The sequence below is a fragment of the Pantherophis guttatus genome, chromosome 2 (genome assembly GCF_059756535.1).
Source record: "Pantherophis guttatus breed Tessera chromosome 2, ASM5975653v1, whole genome shotgun sequence".
In the NCBI taxonomy this organism is placed as follows: domain Eukaryota; kingdom Metazoa; phylum Chordata; class Lepidosauria; order Squamata; family Colubridae; genus Pantherophis; species Pantherophis guttatus.
This window is the reverse complement of record NC_142064.1, coordinates 150,406,504-150,424,752: the sequence shown is the minus strand read 5'-3', so window position 1 is coordinate 150,424,752 and position 18,249 is coordinate 150,406,504. Positions and strand designations below refer to the sequence as shown.

The following is an 18,249-nucleotide window of genomic DNA, read 5'->3' as shown; positions in this document are numbered from 1 at the left end:
CTATCAGGATTTCAGCCAGGAACTCAACTAAGAAAACACTTTGTCAAACACTGAATGATATTTCAGTACTAAAATCTTGACATTTTATTGCTATTGCCAGTCCTTTTTGGACCTGATGGCAGTATTTGATAGTCTCAACCACCGAATATTGCTGGTTAAATTATGGTTCCTGAGCATCATTGCCAATGTGTGTGATTGATATAAAAATGGTTTGTCTTCTCCTTTCTCTGCAATAGTGCATAGTGGATTAGAGTCTCAGCAATTTCCCTTTATATTAAATGTGTTTCAGGGATCAGTCCTATATTCTGTTTTATTTATCCTTTGAGTTCCCTGATTTACTAGATTATTTATTTATTTATCAGTTCCCTGATTTACAGTTAGGGCTTTCAATATCATTGATATGCTGATAATGCTTTGTTTATTGGTCTTTTGTGGCCCTTGATGACACTGCACAGCCCATATCTTACTAGCATTTCCTCTTGAATGTCTTCCCATCACCTCAAGTTGAATATGCATTAATCAGACATCATATTTGGCCTGATTATCCTTCCCATCCTGTATTGTGTCTTCGCTTATTTGTCTCCAGGGACCTTGGGTGGTCTCAATTTCTTTCACTTGCAGCCTCAAATTTTTTGATTGATGATCAGCTGACTTTATTTATATATTTATTTATCAATTCTTTATAGCCTCCCATCTCAAAACACCCATTTGGCAATCTTACAGCAAGGGTCACTAAGTTGCATTTATCTATTTACAGTATCTATTCAATTTGTGTAGCTGCTCATTTCACAAAAAGTGATTCTGGGTACGGTTCAACAACCCAATAAGCAAAAATTATAAATATAATAGAGACAAAATATATTACAAAAATACCAAAAGATAAATGAAAAGATAAATATTATAAAAACAAATAGAGTTGTGATGAATAATTGTAGGAAGAGGGTGGGGAACAATGGAGAGAATAGCTTCATTAGTGCTTGCGGTGGTGTTTTTTGTACTCTTAAATTACTGCAAGTCTTTTGACAGATGTTCCTCATTGTGTCTTAGGTCTTAGTCTAGCACAGTTCCATTCCCAATGATCTGAATCATTCCCACTCTTATGTTCTGCTGTATCAAAAGACTCTACTTATTGAACTAACACCCAGTAGCAAACCATTGGTACTTATATTTGGAGCTCTCTGGTCACAAATTTCTCACTATCTTATTTTCCCCTGGAATCCTTTTTATTACTGATTTCGTTTGGACCAGACCATTCTTTAGTTTCTCCCTCCAGAATTGTACTCTGGCTTCTTTCACGATCCTGGCCTTGCAATTCTGTAATCAGCTCCCTTTTTGTCTTTTCATCTCTCTAAAGTTTATTGGCCTTTTAAAGGGGTTGAAAAGCTTTTTTTATATGGTTGTTAGTTAGTCTAGGGCCTGGTTATCCCATCCTACTAATTAATCTTGGTTTTACATTAATTCTGGTTTTATGCAGTGTATATGCTCAATTGTATCAGAGTGCATTGTTTCTAAACATGTTTGGTTTGTCTATGTGATTAACACTTTTTTACTGGTTTGGCTATTAAGTTGTGAATGTAGAGTATGGAATTCTGTAATCATTGTATTTCTGATTTATACTATATCTCAGTAAAGGTATCTAATAAGTTGTTGATGATAATATAATAATAATAATAATAATAATAATAATAATAATAATAATAATAATAATAATAATAATAAAAATGGATAAAGCAAAGATAAAACAATTGTATTTTTATATATATGTAAATATATATATACAGTCAGGTCCAGAAATATTGGGACATCGACACAATTCTAACATCTTTGGCTCTATACACCACCACAATGGAGTTGGAATGAAACAAACACAATGTGCTTTAATTGCAGACTGTCAGCTTTTTCAGAGGGTATGTACATCCAACTCAGGTGAACGGTGTAGGACTTACAGCAGTTTGCATATGTGCCTCCCACTTGTTAAGGGACCAAAGGTAACGGGACAGAATAATAATCATAAATCAAACTTTCCCTTCTTAATACTTGGTTGCAAATCCTTTGCAGTCAATCACAGCCTGAAGTCAGGAATGCATAGACATCACCAGACGCTGGGTTTCATCCTTGGTGATGCTCTGCCAGGCCTCTACTGCAACTGTCTTCAGTTCCTGCTTGTTCTTGGGGCATTTTCCCTTCAGTTTTGTCTTCAGCAAGTGAAATGCATGCTCAATGGGATTCAGGTCAGGTGATTGACTTGGCCATTGCATAACATTCCATTTCTGGCCCCTCAAAAACTCTTTGGTTGCTTTTGCAGTATGCTTTGGGTCATTGTCAATCTATACTGTGAAGCGCCGTCCAATGAGTTCTGCAGCATTTGGCTGAATGTGAGCAGATAATATTGCCCGAAACACTTCAGAATTCATCCTGCTGCTTTTGTCAGCAGTCACATCATCAATAAATACAAGAGAACCAGTTCCATTGGCAGCCATGCATGCTCATGCCATGACACTACCAGCACTATGCTTCACTGATGAGGTGGTATGCTTAGGATCATGAGCAATTCCTTTCCTTCTCCATACTCTTCTCTTCCCATCACTCTGGTACAAGTTGATCTTGGTCTCATCTGTCCGTAGGATCTTGTTCCAGAACTGTGAAGGCTTTGTTAAATGTTGTTTGGCAAACTCTAATCTGGCCTTCCTGTTTTTGAGGCTCACCAATGGTTTATATCTTGTCGTGAACCCTCTGTATTCACTCTGGTGAAGTCTTGATTATTGACTTTGACACACATACACCTACCTCCTGGAGAGTGTTCTTGATCTGGCCAACTGTTGTGAAGGGTGTTTTCTTCACCAGGGAAAGAATTCTTCGGTCATCCACCACAGTTGTTTTCCGTGGTCTCCCGGGTCTTTTGCTGTTGCTGAGCTCACCGGTGCGTTCCTTCTTTTTGAGAATGTTCCAAACAGTTGTTTTGGCCACGCCTAATGTTCTTGCTATCTCTCTGATGGGTTTGTTTTGTTTCTTCAGCCTAATGATGGCTTGCTTCACTGATAGTGACAGCTCTTTGGATCTCATCTTGAGAGTTGACAGCAACAGATTCCAAATGCAAATAGCTTGAAATGAACTGGGCCTTTTTCTGCACATTGTAATTGGGATAATGAGGGAATATCACACACCTGGCCATGGAACAGCTGAGAAGCCAATTGTCCCATTACCTTTGGTCCCTTAACAAGTGGGAGGCACATATGCAAACTGCTGTAAGTCCTACACCGTTCATCTGAGTTGGATGTACATACCCTCAAATTAAAGGTGACAGTCTGCAGTTAAAGCACATTGTGTTTGTTTCATTCCAACTCCATTGTGGTGGTGTATAGAGCCAAAGATGTTAGAATTGTGTCGATGTCCCAATATTTCTGGACCTGACTGTATATGTAAGATATGGGCCATGCACCAGGTATTGACATTGCAATACCTGGTGACGCACAGATTGAAGATAAGCAGCAAGAAAAAAATCACAAAGTACCGGGACTTGCAAATTGAAGTTAAGTGACTATGGAAAAAGAAATCGTGTGTTGTCCCAATTGTAATTGGAGCCCTTGGAGCAATACCCAAAGGGCTACCCTGCTATTTAGAAATTCTAAATTTGCCGGACTTGAACATTTTGACTCTACAAAAACCACCTTACTGGGAACAGCTTACATCCTCCGATGATACCTTAACAGTTCCTAAGTCCTTGGTTAGGACTCGAGCTGCTGAACTATTAACCAGCCTCAAAGGCTGTGAATCTCACTAAAGATTAAATAATAATAATAATAATAATAATAATAATAATAATAATAATAATAAAAAAAAATGGATAAAGCAAAGATAAAACAATTGTATTTATCAGTGATGTCCATAAGCAAGGTCAATATTCTCAAAATGGTGATCATGACTGCATGATTGTACACACTGTTTTTGTGTTTGCGCAGTGTACAATGCATATTAAAAGAGAGCCGGGCTTCACTTGTTGGTTGCCTCTCTCATTTTGATGTCATTAATCCTCCTGTACAACCCTGATGTCTGACGCAATACATTGCATTAAAATACTTAAACTAATATTACCCAAACTACTTGTTTTAGAATACATTTCCTTTCTTTTTATTTGTTGCAGTTTTAGGTCAATTTTATCATACAAAATCCCAAAGGAAGATGTCCATTCACTTGCCCTGTCTTTTTCCAAACTTGAGGAAGGTAAGGTAACAGAATACTAAGTGAACTGATAATCTTAGAATGTCTGTCTCTTTGTTAATCTTTTCACTTTCTTAATAACCCATCCTCATCATTTTGCCATCTCCTGTCATTATTTCATCCATTTCTGTTCAGTCAGGTACATTTAATATATATCAAGCTATTGTAACAAATGAAGTTTTAACTATTTTCTATTCAGTCTCATAAAGTGCTTGGAAGCATGAACACAGCACCTATCTGCAATACACTGAAGCAACTGCATTTGTTTGCAGGATTGTGCAGCAGCTGCACAGAGCAGCCACGTGATCTCATGATCTTTAATATATTGCAGACAGATGTTGTGTTCATGTTCTCAGTCACATTATGGTGATTAAATTCAAAGGGCTGCATATCCTAATTTCTAGCCTTTCTGACTTGCTTTCATTGTGTAGAGAAATTAGATGAACATTAGAGGTGTGTGTTTTGAGAAGTGAACATTCTTTTTTTTAACCTGTAAACACTGCTTGACTAAGTACATCCATGAATGAAAACCAATTCCACACTAATACATACTGCTGATTTCTCCCCCCCTTACTTTTCAAAATCACAAAGGAGACTTTGAAGAGGAAAAGAAATCCAACATAATTTCTCCTGTTAATAGAAATAACTTCCACTGAGAAAAGCATTCCAACAGATTAACTAAGAGTGTACACAAAACTTGATGTGGTCTCAATGCAGCAATTAGATAGTAGTTTTAGTAGCTTTATAAATCATGTGCATGGGCTTTTGGCATGATCTCGCTATTCAATGGTTTTGGCATCAGATGGAATTGGTTGTTTTGTAAAGTATCTAAATATCAAATATTTTGATACCTGTCTTTCAATGACAATTAACAGTTTTTAATTCTTTTAAACAGCAAAACATGCCTTTAATATTGAAGAGTACAGCTTTTCTCAAGCAACCCTTGAACAGGTAACTCAGACAGACCTTTCCAAATAATTGTACTGTATTATATTTACTAATGCTTATATATATATATATATATATGTTTTCTAATTATGTATAAACCAACATTAATTGAAATGACACTCATCCATAGTTTCTGAATTTCTGATTTTTCTCATTTCATTCATAAATAAACTTGACTTTCATCTCTGCACTAGATTAATTTAAACTCATCATCATATTCTTATTTAACATGCCAAGTCAAAATTTTCCATATGCCATAATCACTAACGAATAGGCTCATGAATACTGACCTCTACCATATACTATGGCTTTGATCAATCAAAGATTTTAGATAATTTGTTGTATTAAAACAATTGTATTGTTTGTAGGTTTTTGTGGAACTTGCCAAAGAGCAAGAAGAAGAAGACAGCTTTGGAACATTAAATAGCATGCTTTGGTGGGAACGAACCCAAGGAGAAAGAGTTGTTTTCTGATATATTCCATGTTGCAGAATTCAGTTTCTACATTCTTTCAGGTTTTTAAAAAAGATTATTTTTATTATTTGAAATTATCTTATTCTCCTGGAGTGTTCATTCATTATGTATTAGAAAATTATTACGAGTAATTAGTACAAATAATATTGATTCTCAACATCTAAAAATGCAAAATTGACCCTATTCTCTTTATTTATCTTATATACAGTATCTCCAGTGTTTGTCTTTGGTAAATGTTTTTTTTAATGAGTCAATATGTGCTTCTGTTGTAGAACATGATATTCTGAATTTCATCACCCACGATCTATCTAATTTCCATATTATTGGTGGAAAAACATAACTCTGGAAAAATCTGGTTATAAACCCATGATACATATTTGATTTTAGAATCTTATTTTCAAAAGAACTTTTTACTAACTAGAATACTGAGAATTTTGTCTGCATAGTTAAAACTTTAGTAGAATCTGAATGAAACATTTCCTTTGAATATGAAATACTCCATTTGATCTTCAGTATTTACTCTGTAAATAGTGAATATATTAATAATACACACACACATACACACAGTAGGACTGGGATGCAAGCGTAAGATCTATATCTTTAGATTTCAAAAATTACAGCTATCCTAGCTATTTCCTAAGTTGTCAGTATAATGGTTAAAAAATGAATTCTACAAAAAATTTTTACAGAAAGTTGATTGCATGTGAAGGTACTAAAGGTACAATAAAATCATTAGACAAAGAAAATTGTATCCTATGATTAATGATTGTAACTATGATTTATGATCTATCACTTTGTTGTTTGTATGTACACTGAGAGGTTATGCACCGCAGACAAATTCCTTGTGTGTCCAATCACATTTGGCCAATAAAGGATTCTCTTCTGTTTCTATTTCATTCCATTCCATTTGATTTGCATCTGTCTTTACACAAAGGGAAAAAACAGTCCAACCTATCAAAAATAGCACCACAAAAAACAGATAAGGAACACAAGTTAAAATAGGGAAGAAAATGATAAGTGAGCACCTGTCTACCCTAGACGAGTTCAAATCACCAGGACTAGATGGATTACACCCCAAGGTTCTGAAGGAACTGGCAGATGAGATCTTGGAACCACTGAACTATATCTTTCAAAGATCCTGGAGCACTGGGGAACTGCCAGAGGACTGGAAAAGAGCTGATGTAATTCCCATATTCAAAAAAGGGGGAAAAATAGATCCGGGAAACTACAGACCCATCAGCCTGATCTCAATACTAGGGAAGATTCTGGAAAAGATTCTGGAAAAGAATCAGCAAACACCTAAAAGCAGTGGTGAAATGTAAATTTTGCTACTACCGGTTCTGTGGGCGTGGCTTGGTGGTGGTGGGGTAATATGACTGAGTGGACATGGCCAACTTTTTTTTTTTTTTTACTTTTAAAACCATTTTTCTACAACCTCTTCGGCTGAAGAGGTTTTTAAAAAAAATGCTTTTAAAACCTCTGACGATCCCAGCTGACTTGCCTGATCGGCAGAGGCTTTGTTTTTACTTTTAAAAGCATTTTTTCTATAACCGAAGAGGTTGTAGAAAAAAATGCTTTTTTTAAAAAAAAAAAAGCCTCTGATGATTGCACGGCTCAGCTGGGCAATGTGGGAGGAGGCAGGGATTTTTGCTACCAGTTCTCTGAACCACCTGCCTCTATTGTTACCGGATCAGGGGATCTGGTCCGAACTGGGAGCATTTCATCTCTGCCTAAAAGCAAACAAAATAATAACCAAAAGCCAATATGGGTTTGTCAAAAACAGATCATGCCAGACTAATCTTATTGCATTCTTTGACAAAGTGACAAAACTAGTGGACCAGAGGAATGCTGTAGATATAATTTACTTGGACTTTAGTAAGGCATTTGACAAAGTAGACCATAACCTACTACTTGATAAAACAGAAAAATGTGGGTTAGACAGCATCACCACCAGATGGATTCGTAACTGGCTGACCAACCGCATTCAATGTATAGTCCTCAATGGAACTGCATATACATGGAGGGAGGTATGCAGTGGGGTACCCCAGGGCTCTGTTTTAGTCCCAGTACTCTTTAACATATTCATCAATGATTTGGACGAGGGGATAGATGGGGGACTCATCAAATTTACAGACGACACCAAGCTAGCAGGAATAGCCAACACTCCGGAAGATTATTATTATTTTATTATTATTATTTATTGAATTTATATACCGCCCTACTCCCGAAGGACTCAGGGCGGTGAACAGCCAAATAAAATATATATAATACAAATGTTAAAAAACCATTAAAATACAATTAAATAATTGGCCCAGAAAACGAAATTTAAAATACCCCAAATTCATAAGACAAATTTAAAAATTAAAAAAGTTTTAAAAAGTTTAAAAGAGAGGTTAGGCCAGGCCGGCCTGCTGGAAAAGAAATGTTTCGATGGCACGGCGGAAGCGTGCAGGTCCTAAAATAGGCTTAAGATACAGAAGGATCTTGACAGACTTGAACATTAGGCGCTGTTTAACAAAATGAAATTCAGTGGTGAAAAAAGTTTCTACATTTAGGCAAGAAAAACAAAATGCACAGGTACAGAATATGTGGTACTGTGCTCAATAGTGGTGACTGTGAGAGGGATCTTGGAGTCCTAGTGGACAACCACTTAAATATGAGCCAGCAGTGTGCAGCAGCTGCCAAAAAAACCAACACAGTTCTAGGCTGCATAAACAGGGATAGAATAAAGATCACATGAAGTGTTAATACCATTTTATAATGCCTCGGTAAGGCCACACTTGGAATACTGCATCCAATTTTGGTTGCCATCATGTAAAAAAGATGTTGAGACTAGAAAGAGTGCAGAGAAAAGCAACAAGATGATTTGGAACTAAAGGATAAAACATATAAAGAACAGTTGCTGGAACTGGATATGTCTAATCTTATAAAAAGAAAGACAAGGGGTGACATGATAGCAGTGTTCCGATATCTCAGGGGTTGCCACAAAGAAGAGGGAGCTAAACTTCTCCAAAGCACCTGAGGGTAGAACAAGAAGCAATGGGTGGAAACTAATCAAGGAGAGAAACAACTTGGAACTAAGGAGAAATTTCCTAAATTAGAACAATTAATTAGTGGAACAACTTGCCTGCAGAAGTTGCGAGTGCTCCAGCACTGGAAATTTTTAAGAAGAGATTAGATAACCATTTGTCTGAAGTGAGGTAGGGTTTCCTGCCTAAGCAGGAGGTTGAACTAGAAAACCTCCAAAGTCCCTTCCAACTCTGTTATTCCACTCCACTCCACTCCACTCTCTACCTCATCCCTATCCCTATTCCAAAAAAAGGATTATATGGAAAATCAAGAAAATACCTGTATACTCATCTTGTGCAGTAGTATTTTACTATATAAACATGCATGATAAACTAAATCTATGAATGATCTTTGGACAGCATTAATTTCTTTGGACAGCATTTGTATGTTGAGTTAGGTTATTACGTTAAGTGTTTCTTAATTCAGTTTCTATATTCTGTTTTTAAAAATTATTTGAATTCTTTGATAAAAGAAATAATTAAATTAAAAAGATGTTTCTAGTCTACATTTTTTGGAAATGCAACTGGTCAATAACTTTTATTGCAGCAGTACTGTTGTGTGACACGTTGCCTTAAAACTTTCTTTAATAAAATAGCCTTTCCTTTCCCTGTCTCAGGATTGTGCTGCTTAAAATGACCTTGCTTTTTCTTTTCCTTTGTTTGCCTGATCCAGTTTTCGTACCATCAAGCATGAAGCTATAAGCAACATAATTCTGATTCTTCAGGATTTAAAATGTTCCCAGTCCCATTACATTGCATGAAGATATATTCCAGTGGAAGACCTACTTTCAAAAAAAAAAAAAAGAAGAAGAAAATCCATTGACACATTATTCTGTTAAGAAACTGCCACATGCATGGGCTGGTTTTGTTGGCAGTATGCAGATACAAATTTGAAAAATAATTAGCAGGAGACTAACAATGGGTCTATCCATTTGGTTTTCTTGGCAGCAATTCCTAAATGTTTTGCCATTGAGTTTTTAAAATTCTCAATCTAACCTGTAGCTTTGATGTATCATGTTGGTTGCTCAAGAGATTTCTAGCTCATTGCACATTGATCTGATCCTATCCCTTCATTCTCGTATCCCTTTGTCCTTTCAGGTCTTGAAGAATTAAGTTGGGATTGACAACCTTCCTTCTTTCTGGGACTGTTTATTGATATATTTGCTCAGTCAAAAAGTGGTTGGAGATTTCTGCCTTTCCTATCAGAAGACTGAGGATTGATTTGGCTTTCAAGAGACTTCCCAACATTGAACTCAATAGTTTTCTGAGGTGTGCAGGGGTCAGTGCAGCACCTCTATTTTTTTTTATTAATTGAGCAGTTGCCAGTTTGTTTGTAGTCTTGTATTCCAGTAGACTTGCAGAAATTAATTTGTGTATCGTGGTTTCATTCTTGTTTGACTTAGCTCACAATTTCTGGCACGTTTTCACTCTCAGATCCTATTTGTACGGGATTCATGCTCTTTCCTCAGAATGGGTATCAAAGTTGCACTCTTTGCTCCATCGCTCTCAAAGGACTCATTCCAGGTACCACCCAACCAGTTTTTTTCTCACAGCTGGAAAAGATTGTTCAATACAAAACTTGGAGCCTTGCTACAATGGTGGCTGCAGATGAACATTTTAGCCCAGGAGTTTGTACTTCTAAAGCTAGGATTATATTTTCTAAAACATTAAGACTGTTCATAGCAGTTTTTCTGTCTTCTGAGCCAGTCACTTTGTATTTTCTACAGAAAAGGGATTATCCATTATCTTGATGTTCCCTCATTCTAAACATTCTCACTTTCACTGCAAGAGGGAAATAATCATTTTTTTCCTTGTTACCAATTTTCCAGAGAAGCACCACTGTATTTCCTAAACGTTACACAAGCACTAAAGTTTATCCTTCGCTTCCCTCAGCTCTTCAAATGGTCTTCTTTTCTGTTCATTGGGACAAGGGATGGTTAGACCTGCTTCAAAAACCTCATTTGCATGGTAGCACAAAACCCTACTTTTCAGAGAATCGGTAGCCCTTGCCCTCATCTTTCATATTCAGTTTTACTTGTACCCCACTGATTTCATGAATTACTTTTATGTAAATATCAAAATTCTTCTGATTTTAAAACACATTCAGTTTCTGTACAAAATCCTAATAGTTAGAATAATATATTAGACTCACAGATCTATCAGTGGTAAAGTAATGTAGTATTGTTGCTGCTATTATGTTAAAGTGCCTTGCTGGAACTTTGTTGCTTGTAATAAAGCATTCTAAAATGTCTGTTTATTGTTCCAATATAAGAATATGAATAATTTATTTGTATAATATTATAAACATTGAAACATTTTACTGACTCTTCCTTCTGCTACAGGTAGACTGTTTGAGTTTCACCACTACATGTTCTCCATGGCTTATTTTACAGCTAGTCTTGACTGTGACACTACACTGCACTTTACATGGAACTATCCTTGAAAATTGCCTAAAGATTGCAGTTGGTACAAAATAATGCCAAATTATTATTTACACAAGTAAAGGCTTTCATGATTTTCTTCCTGCCACCAGTGGTTTTTCCTTTTTCTACATTACACCCATCTTTTGAAATAAACTCCCTTTAGAATTATGTTTAGCATACTGTAGATCGATATTTGTTGAACCTAACTTTCTATGAAGAGAGTTTTCAGGTGTAAGACAGATAATCTATATGTATTCAGTTAATTAAACGTAACCAATAGTTATCATTTTAATTCAATATTAGTGTTTTCCCAACAATTTAGAGTGTTTAAATATTTTTTCCTACATGCTGTCAATGAGAACAAAACCCAAAAGTTAATAGAAATGTTTTATGGAAATGAGATAAACTAAGCATTTTTGGTAAACTAGAAGATTGGGTCCTTATTTTTATTTAATACATGGTCCCAGCCCTGTTCTTAGCTAATTTATAACAAGTGCTGCTGGCATTTCAGTATTTTTTAAAAAATCACTCTCTGCTGGTATGATTTAAACATCTAAGTAAATAATTAAAACTCCAAAGCAATCAGCAAGAAAGCACTTGTTAAGTCTTAAAGCACTTTGAAAAACTCACTGCCATTAAACTTTTACATTGTACAATCAATATTTATACATTACATAATAGTCGGGAAGATTACACTATAACATTATGAGAAATGTTTTTTAATATTAAGATATAATTGAAGTCCTCAAAAGTATTATACACAGAGTCTCTTAAGAAGAACCCTCTCAAAGCCTAAAAGCCACCTCCAATTCAAGTCCCTCTTGATCTCAAATTGAATTTTTTTTCAATTTAATTTTTTATTAGTTTATCAAAATATAAAATACAAAGAAAAATGAAAAGAATGGGAATAGTGTACCGCCTCAACCTTTTACTTTTCATGATACTACATAGTAGTCATTTCTATAACAATAAACATATCTAATCAAGAGAACCCAAAATCAAAGTTTCATCTCCCCCCCCCCAAGCATAAAGTCCAGAAGCCGTTTCCAAGTAGAAACAAAGTTGTATTCTTTTCTTAATTAAAGCAGTCAATTTAGCAATCTGCTCACTCCATCAGCTTTTGCAGCCAATCATCCATTGTGGAAATTAAGGGATCTTTTCATTTTTATGCTTGCTGCTGTCAAATTGAAATACATTTTTTTTATTCACTGGAGGGAGGGAATGAATTTCTTTCACTTCTTTTTCAATTTGGTAAATGCTAATACAGGCTAATTCTACCCATCTTATTTTCACTCCAGTGGATCCCCTCAAGAAAGGGACGTATCGCCTGCATGAATTGATAGCCTCTTTTGTGGTTTGCAACCAGTATTAGTGGCTTCTGATCCTGGGATTTTGTTGGGAAAGAGTTGCACTTTCTCCTCCCAGTATTACGGAAATTAGATCTTTTGAGTATATAATCAGATAAAAATGCACTGACTCTAACATCTCCTGCAGCTCTATGATTTATAACTTTGTATTCTCAGATCCAAAAATTGTTTTTTATCTAATACCCAACTTTTCTTTAATTTTTCTTTCACATCTATTGCTCTCCCAGTAAAGAACTTACTCTTAAAGACTTAAAAAGAAATGCCCAGAGAATAAGAGTGCTTGGGATCCTGTGAATTTCTAACATCTTCTAACAAATAATTAACATGTCTACTTTAGGATCATTGCCAACCCAGGACCAGCAGTCGTGGAGTTTCTATGGCTGCTGCCTATATACAAAGTTGTCTAACCATGGACCAATGAGCTAGCTGGCACACCATAACATGTCTTTTCTTTCCTTCCTATCAGAAATACATGGAGATATTGAAAGTTTGAAAAAAAAATCTGACTTGAATTTAAAAAAATCCATTTGAACATCCACCATATTTTAGAAATTGGTATTTGCTAATCTAGATGCCCATTTTAACATATTCTGTAACAAAGGGTAACAGTTGGTATTTAATTTCTCTGTAACACGTAAGAGTTGATTCCAAGTCTCATCCTGGATACCACTATAATAGTGCTGCACATAGATACAATCAATACCTGGAAAAGAAATTGGACTAATTGGGGGACGTTTATATGAGATCACTCCACCCTAGAAATCTGCAATATTTTATAGCTCAATAGCTATATTTAAAATTTTGAATACATATATTCACAAAAGGCATCATCAGTCACAGCAAAACAGAAAACACTTTTCCTAGAGAATATGAGGTTAAATTGTCCTGGGCTTATTAAAAAAAAACTTGTTTATATCTGGTTATTGCCATAATAGTCAAACTTAACCCCACTGTTGTAAACTTAGCCCAAATTCAGCACATATATGACTTACCAAAATGGCAGCATCGGAAAGAGGAGACAGGTTATGTCAGAAGATGTGTCAAATCAAATGCAGACATGTTTTTATGGCGGAGAATTCTATCCATGAATTCTTTCATAGAATTGCAATATTCCAGTGGCTTTATACCAAGCCCAGATTAAGTATTTACATCCGTAAATACTAACAGTTGTGTGCAGCTGGGCCTAATCTTGTCCAACTTCTCTCCTAATATTCTCAAGAAGGTGTTATTGAAGACTAGCTGAGAAGGTTCTGGTTTGGGATAGAGTCAACGGAGTCCAGGGCAGGACAGAAATGATAGGATTGTCCAGCATCTCACTGGGTCCCCTCAGCTCAAAAATGCTTCCTCCTGGGTCTTGTGGGAGGAGTGCTCTTGAGTCAGGACCAGGACATGAACGAAGTAATCTTTGCACTCCCCAAGCCACTTCTCTGCCTTGGTATCCTTAAGTTGCCCAGAACTCTTACCACCCAAGTTCATGGGTTCGGGATAGGGCCAAGACGCAAGGATCCACCTTGTCTTTTCCTGGGCCATCTCTAAAGTTGAATCCTGATGCAATTAAAGACTCAGATTGGAGGCAAAACCACACTTTTAATCCTTTCCTCCTCCTCCTCCTTCTTTCCTTCCCTTCCCTTCCCTTCCCTTCCCTTCCCTTTTTTCCCAAGAAGCGGGACAGAGAAAGCTGCTCCTAATAAAGTTCCTACCGTTATTTCCACCCACAGCGCTAGCAGGCAGCTAAAGCGGCGGCGGCGGCATCGTGCCCTGCAGCAACTCCGCAGCCAAGGCGACAGCCAAGGAGGCGCTCTGCCCTAAGGCGGCTCGGGGAAGCGAGGGGCGGGGGGGGGGGAGCCGGACTTTGGCGTCGGCCTCCAGTCCGCCAATCTGAATCGACGAGGAGGCGCTGCAGCTCAGGGAGCGCCGCTGGTGGCCCTTAAGGCTGCTTTCCGGCTGCGCATCTAGCGGGACTAAGAAGCGGCGGACCGAGGTAACAAGCAGGCGCGGAAAGAGAGGCGCCGCGTAATGTAAAAAAGCGGGGAGGAGAGGAAGCCAGGAGAGAAAAGTGGGGTGTGTGGGGCGGGAGAGGAAAAAAGTGGCGTCAGGAAGGATGAGGAGCCGTGCACAATTTGGGGCGGGGGGTGTAGGGAGAGCTGCCCCCTCCCTCTGGGCTGGGAGGCGGCGTAAAGAGTGCATCCCTCTTCCAGCTTGCCAGCCGCGGAGACACACTGCAGCCGCCGCCGGCACTTGCTCCAATGGCGCCCCTTCAAACCCAGCCGCCGCCGCCGCCGTGACTAAGCAAAACCTGAAGGGCGTTGAAGCGGTGCGAAGGGGAAAAAAATTAAATAAAAATAAGCACCGGTTCGCTCTGCTTCTCCGGCGCCCTTAAAAACTTATTTTAGGCTGGCTTCTTGCTGACTGAAACCCCTGCCTTTATAAAAGGCGCGGCGTACGGAGCCTGAATAACTTAAGTTAGGTACCAATAACACCCAAGGTTAGAGGTGAGGTTCAGTGGGAACCTAAATATCCCAGTCAGCCCTAATTCTGCGGCCGTATCCTGGCCTCTTTAACTTTCCTTTTAGTTTCTTTTACATAAAAGTCACCGCAACTGCTTTCTGCTTGCGCGGCTTCCTTGTAATCCATGACTTTTCCGTGGTTCTTTGATAGATTTGCCTGCCCTGGTGACATTTTCGCCTCCTTGATCTGCAGTGAATGGATGCAGTTAGTTCTGGACAGGACTTAGCGGTGCTGTGAATGGAGCCTCACAACGTGATCTCTGCCTTTTGATTCCTTTTGGGAGTATGCATTGACGTTTGGCTCCCGTGAAAGTGAGTTGTCCGAAGACGCCATTTAACTGAGTGCCGATTAAAAAAAAAAAAAAAAAAAAAAGGTAGGAAAGTAAAGTTTAGCTAAACAGGGATTTAGATTAGATTTAGGTTGTTTTGGTTTAGGGGCTGAGGCAGCTGCAATAAAGCTAATAGGAAGGACTCTGAAGAAAAAGAGTGTTAAGTGTGTATAAGTCATATACAATATATATAATTCAGAAGTCTTATTAGATCCAGTTCCTTGGGATTTCAGGACTACCAAGATGATCCTAGTATGTGTGTTTCTGTCTGTCTGTCTGCCTATATCTGTCATCTATCTGGGGAAATGCATGATATTTGTTTTGATTTAGTTACTTTTCAGGATAATTACATTTATAATTACAATTATATGCAACCCTATCATCATGATTTACGATATTTATTTGTTCAATTTATTTGCTGCCTATCTTGCTTTGGGGCTACTCTAGGTGGTTTACAGCAATAAAAAGGGGGGAAAATGGGAAAAGTGTAAACAGAACAAAAGATAATAGAATAAAATAAATAATGAAAAAGAATAGACCAGTGAGAATACAGCAATATGACACCCAAAAAGATGAATGGGTGGAAAGCAGAGAAGAAGGTGTGGGTCTGGGAGGTGGAGACTGCCATCAATCCAGAGCTGTTCATAACAGAAAATTAACGTGGATGATGGAGAAAGATTTGCAATGATGGGTGCATTGGCTTCCTTGCCTGTTATAATGGAAAGTGAAGTTACCCAGTAGGTGCTACAATATAACGCTGGACAGCAGCTATTCAATGTGAGACATGCTCCCATCAATGAAGTTAGGAATATTGAAAGCAAAATACAGATTGCTGCTAAATAAGATGCTAGCATTCATGACCTGTATGGTAGCATATACAGTAGGTTATCTTGCGATGCAATTCACCTTGACTCTAAGTAATTTGAATTGGAAATATGATTCGACATAAAATTATGAAACTTGAAGGGGCAGTTTAGTTCAGCAGAACTTCAAGCAATGCACTCTTAAAATGCAACCACAAATTGATTTGCCCCATTCCTGTTTCTTTCTGCCATAAACATGATTTGAAATGTGTCATTGCAGATAAATGATTTCTGCAGATTCTCAATATACTCTTGGTTGTTTCTTACTGTTCTTTTTCATCTCAGTATACCATATTTTAATTTTTGTTGTCCTCCTATTTGGGTTTAGACTGAGAAACTGCTAACTGCTGTAGATCTGATGGTCTGGACCTGAGCTATAAAGCTCTGTCAACAAAAGCTCATACTCTCATCACTATGTGCTTAGACTACTATAATGCACTCCACACCAGCTTGCCTCTAAAGATAAACTACAAAATGTGGCATGCAGTATTGATCTATCAAGCCTTTAAACCTCAGATCTATGATGCCTCAGGGTCCCTTTACTTCAGGTTGAAGCTTCCCAGCCTATTCATGCAACCTAAGAGAGAATGCTTAAGGCCCCTGCTTAAGGAAAGAGCAAAGAGACAGACATTCAGTGATGCCCCTTAATTGGGGAACACCATTCCCCTGGAAATGTACCTACCATCCACCTCATTTGTTTTCCTCAAACTCTTTTATATTAGGCATTTGGTGATTTCATTACAATATTCTCGTTATAAATGCAAGCATTGGATTTCCATTTTTATTGGGTTGATTATCAGGTTCTACATATTCAGCTTTTTATTTTGTACAAAATATTTTCTTTAATAACAAAAACTGCATAATGTTGTATTTATTTATTTTGTCATGTTTATGTAGTGTATATTGGAGGTGGTGACCCTTTGAGAGCTGTATGCAATGAAATTTCATTTTAATGTATGCCAATTAGTGTACATTCAAAATGACAAAGTTATTCTACGTCTAAGCTGGGTGATACATACATTCTGTACATATAAACAGTTGAGTTTAAGAATGTAAGCTCCAAACATTCTACTGAACATTTTCATGATAAGAAAATGCCGTATAAGAATGACAGTGTTTCTTTCCCAAACCTTACATTGCTGTTTTAGTAAAGTACTTTTTCGCAGAATTAGAAAAAATATAAAGCTGGGCATTTAAGGAAAGTATAAATTAATTTTATGTGCACACCACATGCATTGTTTTTCAGGCTACACAGACACACACAAAATGTCTACAGAGGCTCCAAGACAAGGAGGAACATGGCGACAAACTCGAGTTCTTTTATATAAGAACTGCCTAATTAAATGGCGGACGAAAAGGACTAGTATTCAGGTGAGTTGTTCAGAAGTATTGTATTTTAACCTCATTTCAACATTAAACCAGATGATTTATACCAAACATAGTGAGTCAGTATACAGATGCATTCTATTAATAACATTTCATATTTTAGGAGTGTAATACAATATCACATCTCCACTATATTTTTATTCAGAATTATGTTAATATTTGTTATGACAAAGTAAAAACAAACCATAAATGGATCCAAATCATATGAATCAGACAACCATTACATTTCTTACAACGTCAATAAAAAAAAAAATCTGATATCCACTCTTTTCAAAACATTCTTTGAGAAGTCCATTAAACACAGAAAAAGATTTTTGAATGAATTAACTTATTCCCTAAATCATATTTAAAAATCATGTTTTTTGTGGAAATGCATAAAATTGAATTGATGGTTTTACTTCAAATACAGAGAGGCTTAAAGGTCATTTTATTTCAGTTATCTCTGAAGCTGATAAAGCATCAAGTCAGTTTGTTTTATCAAGGCTTCATTTAATGGACAACCACTTGTCCGAAATGGTATACTATAGGGTCTCCTGTAGGATTAGAAGGAAAATGATGCTTCTTGCACAGTTTTTGATTAAAAAATTCTAAACTATCCTTTTTTTTCTCAATTTCCCTTCTAGGCAATCACTCTGCTCTTTAAGCACATATTTTTTCTGTTTGCTTT

General features: G+C 37.0%; 2 protein-coding genes and 1 long non-coding RNA gene across 9 annotated transcripts in view; 2 read left to right on the top strand and 1 right to left on the bottom strand.

Moving 5' to 3' along the window:
- The window catches only part of LOC117662942 (cholesterol transporter ABCA5-like), a 74,373-nt gene extending 63,415 nt beyond the window's left edge, over positions 1-10,958 (top strand). For 4 of the 6 annotated variants that reach the window (XM_087887022.1, XM_087887025.1, XM_087887020.1 and 1 more), the window contains exons 37-39: positions 4,142-4,221; positions 5,114-5,169; positions 5,535-6,528. In XM_087887022.1, coding sequence (XP_087743148.1) covers positions 4,142-4,221; positions 5,114-5,169; positions 5,535-5,639 — 241 coding nt within the window. In that variant the 3' untranslated portion in view covers positions 5,640-6,528. Of the gene's footprint in view, positions 1-4,141; positions 4,222-5,113; positions 5,170-5,534; positions 6,529-9,805 lie in introns of those variants that run through there. The other 2 variants (XM_087887023.1, XM_087887021.1) reach the window with 1 other exon arrangement.
- LOC117662944 (uncharacterized) overlaps positions 1-14,259 on the bottom strand; it is a 36,054-nt gene extending 21,795 nt beyond the window's left edge. The window contains exon 1 of the long non-coding RNA XR_015732458.1: positions 13,490-14,259. This is a non-coding gene — a long non-coding RNA (uncharacterized LOC117662944). The remainder of the gene's footprint in view (positions 1-13,489) is intronic.
- An 896-nt stretch (positions 14,260-15,155) lies between these two features.
- The window catches only part of LOC117662941 (cholesterol transporter ABCA5-like), a 48,350-nt gene continuing 45,256 nt past the window's right edge, over positions 15,156-18,249 (top strand). Inside the window, exons 1-2 of one of the 2 annotated variants that reach the window (XM_087887026.1) lie at positions 15,156-15,316; positions 17,443-17,567. In XM_087887026.1, the coding sequence (XP_087743152.1) occupies positions 17,463-17,567 (105 nt within the window). In that variant the 5' untranslated portion in view covers positions 15,156-15,316; positions 17,443-17,462. Of the gene's footprint in view, positions 15,317-17,442; positions 17,568-18,249 lie in introns of those variants that run through there. The other variant, XM_087887027.1, reaches the window with a different exon arrangement.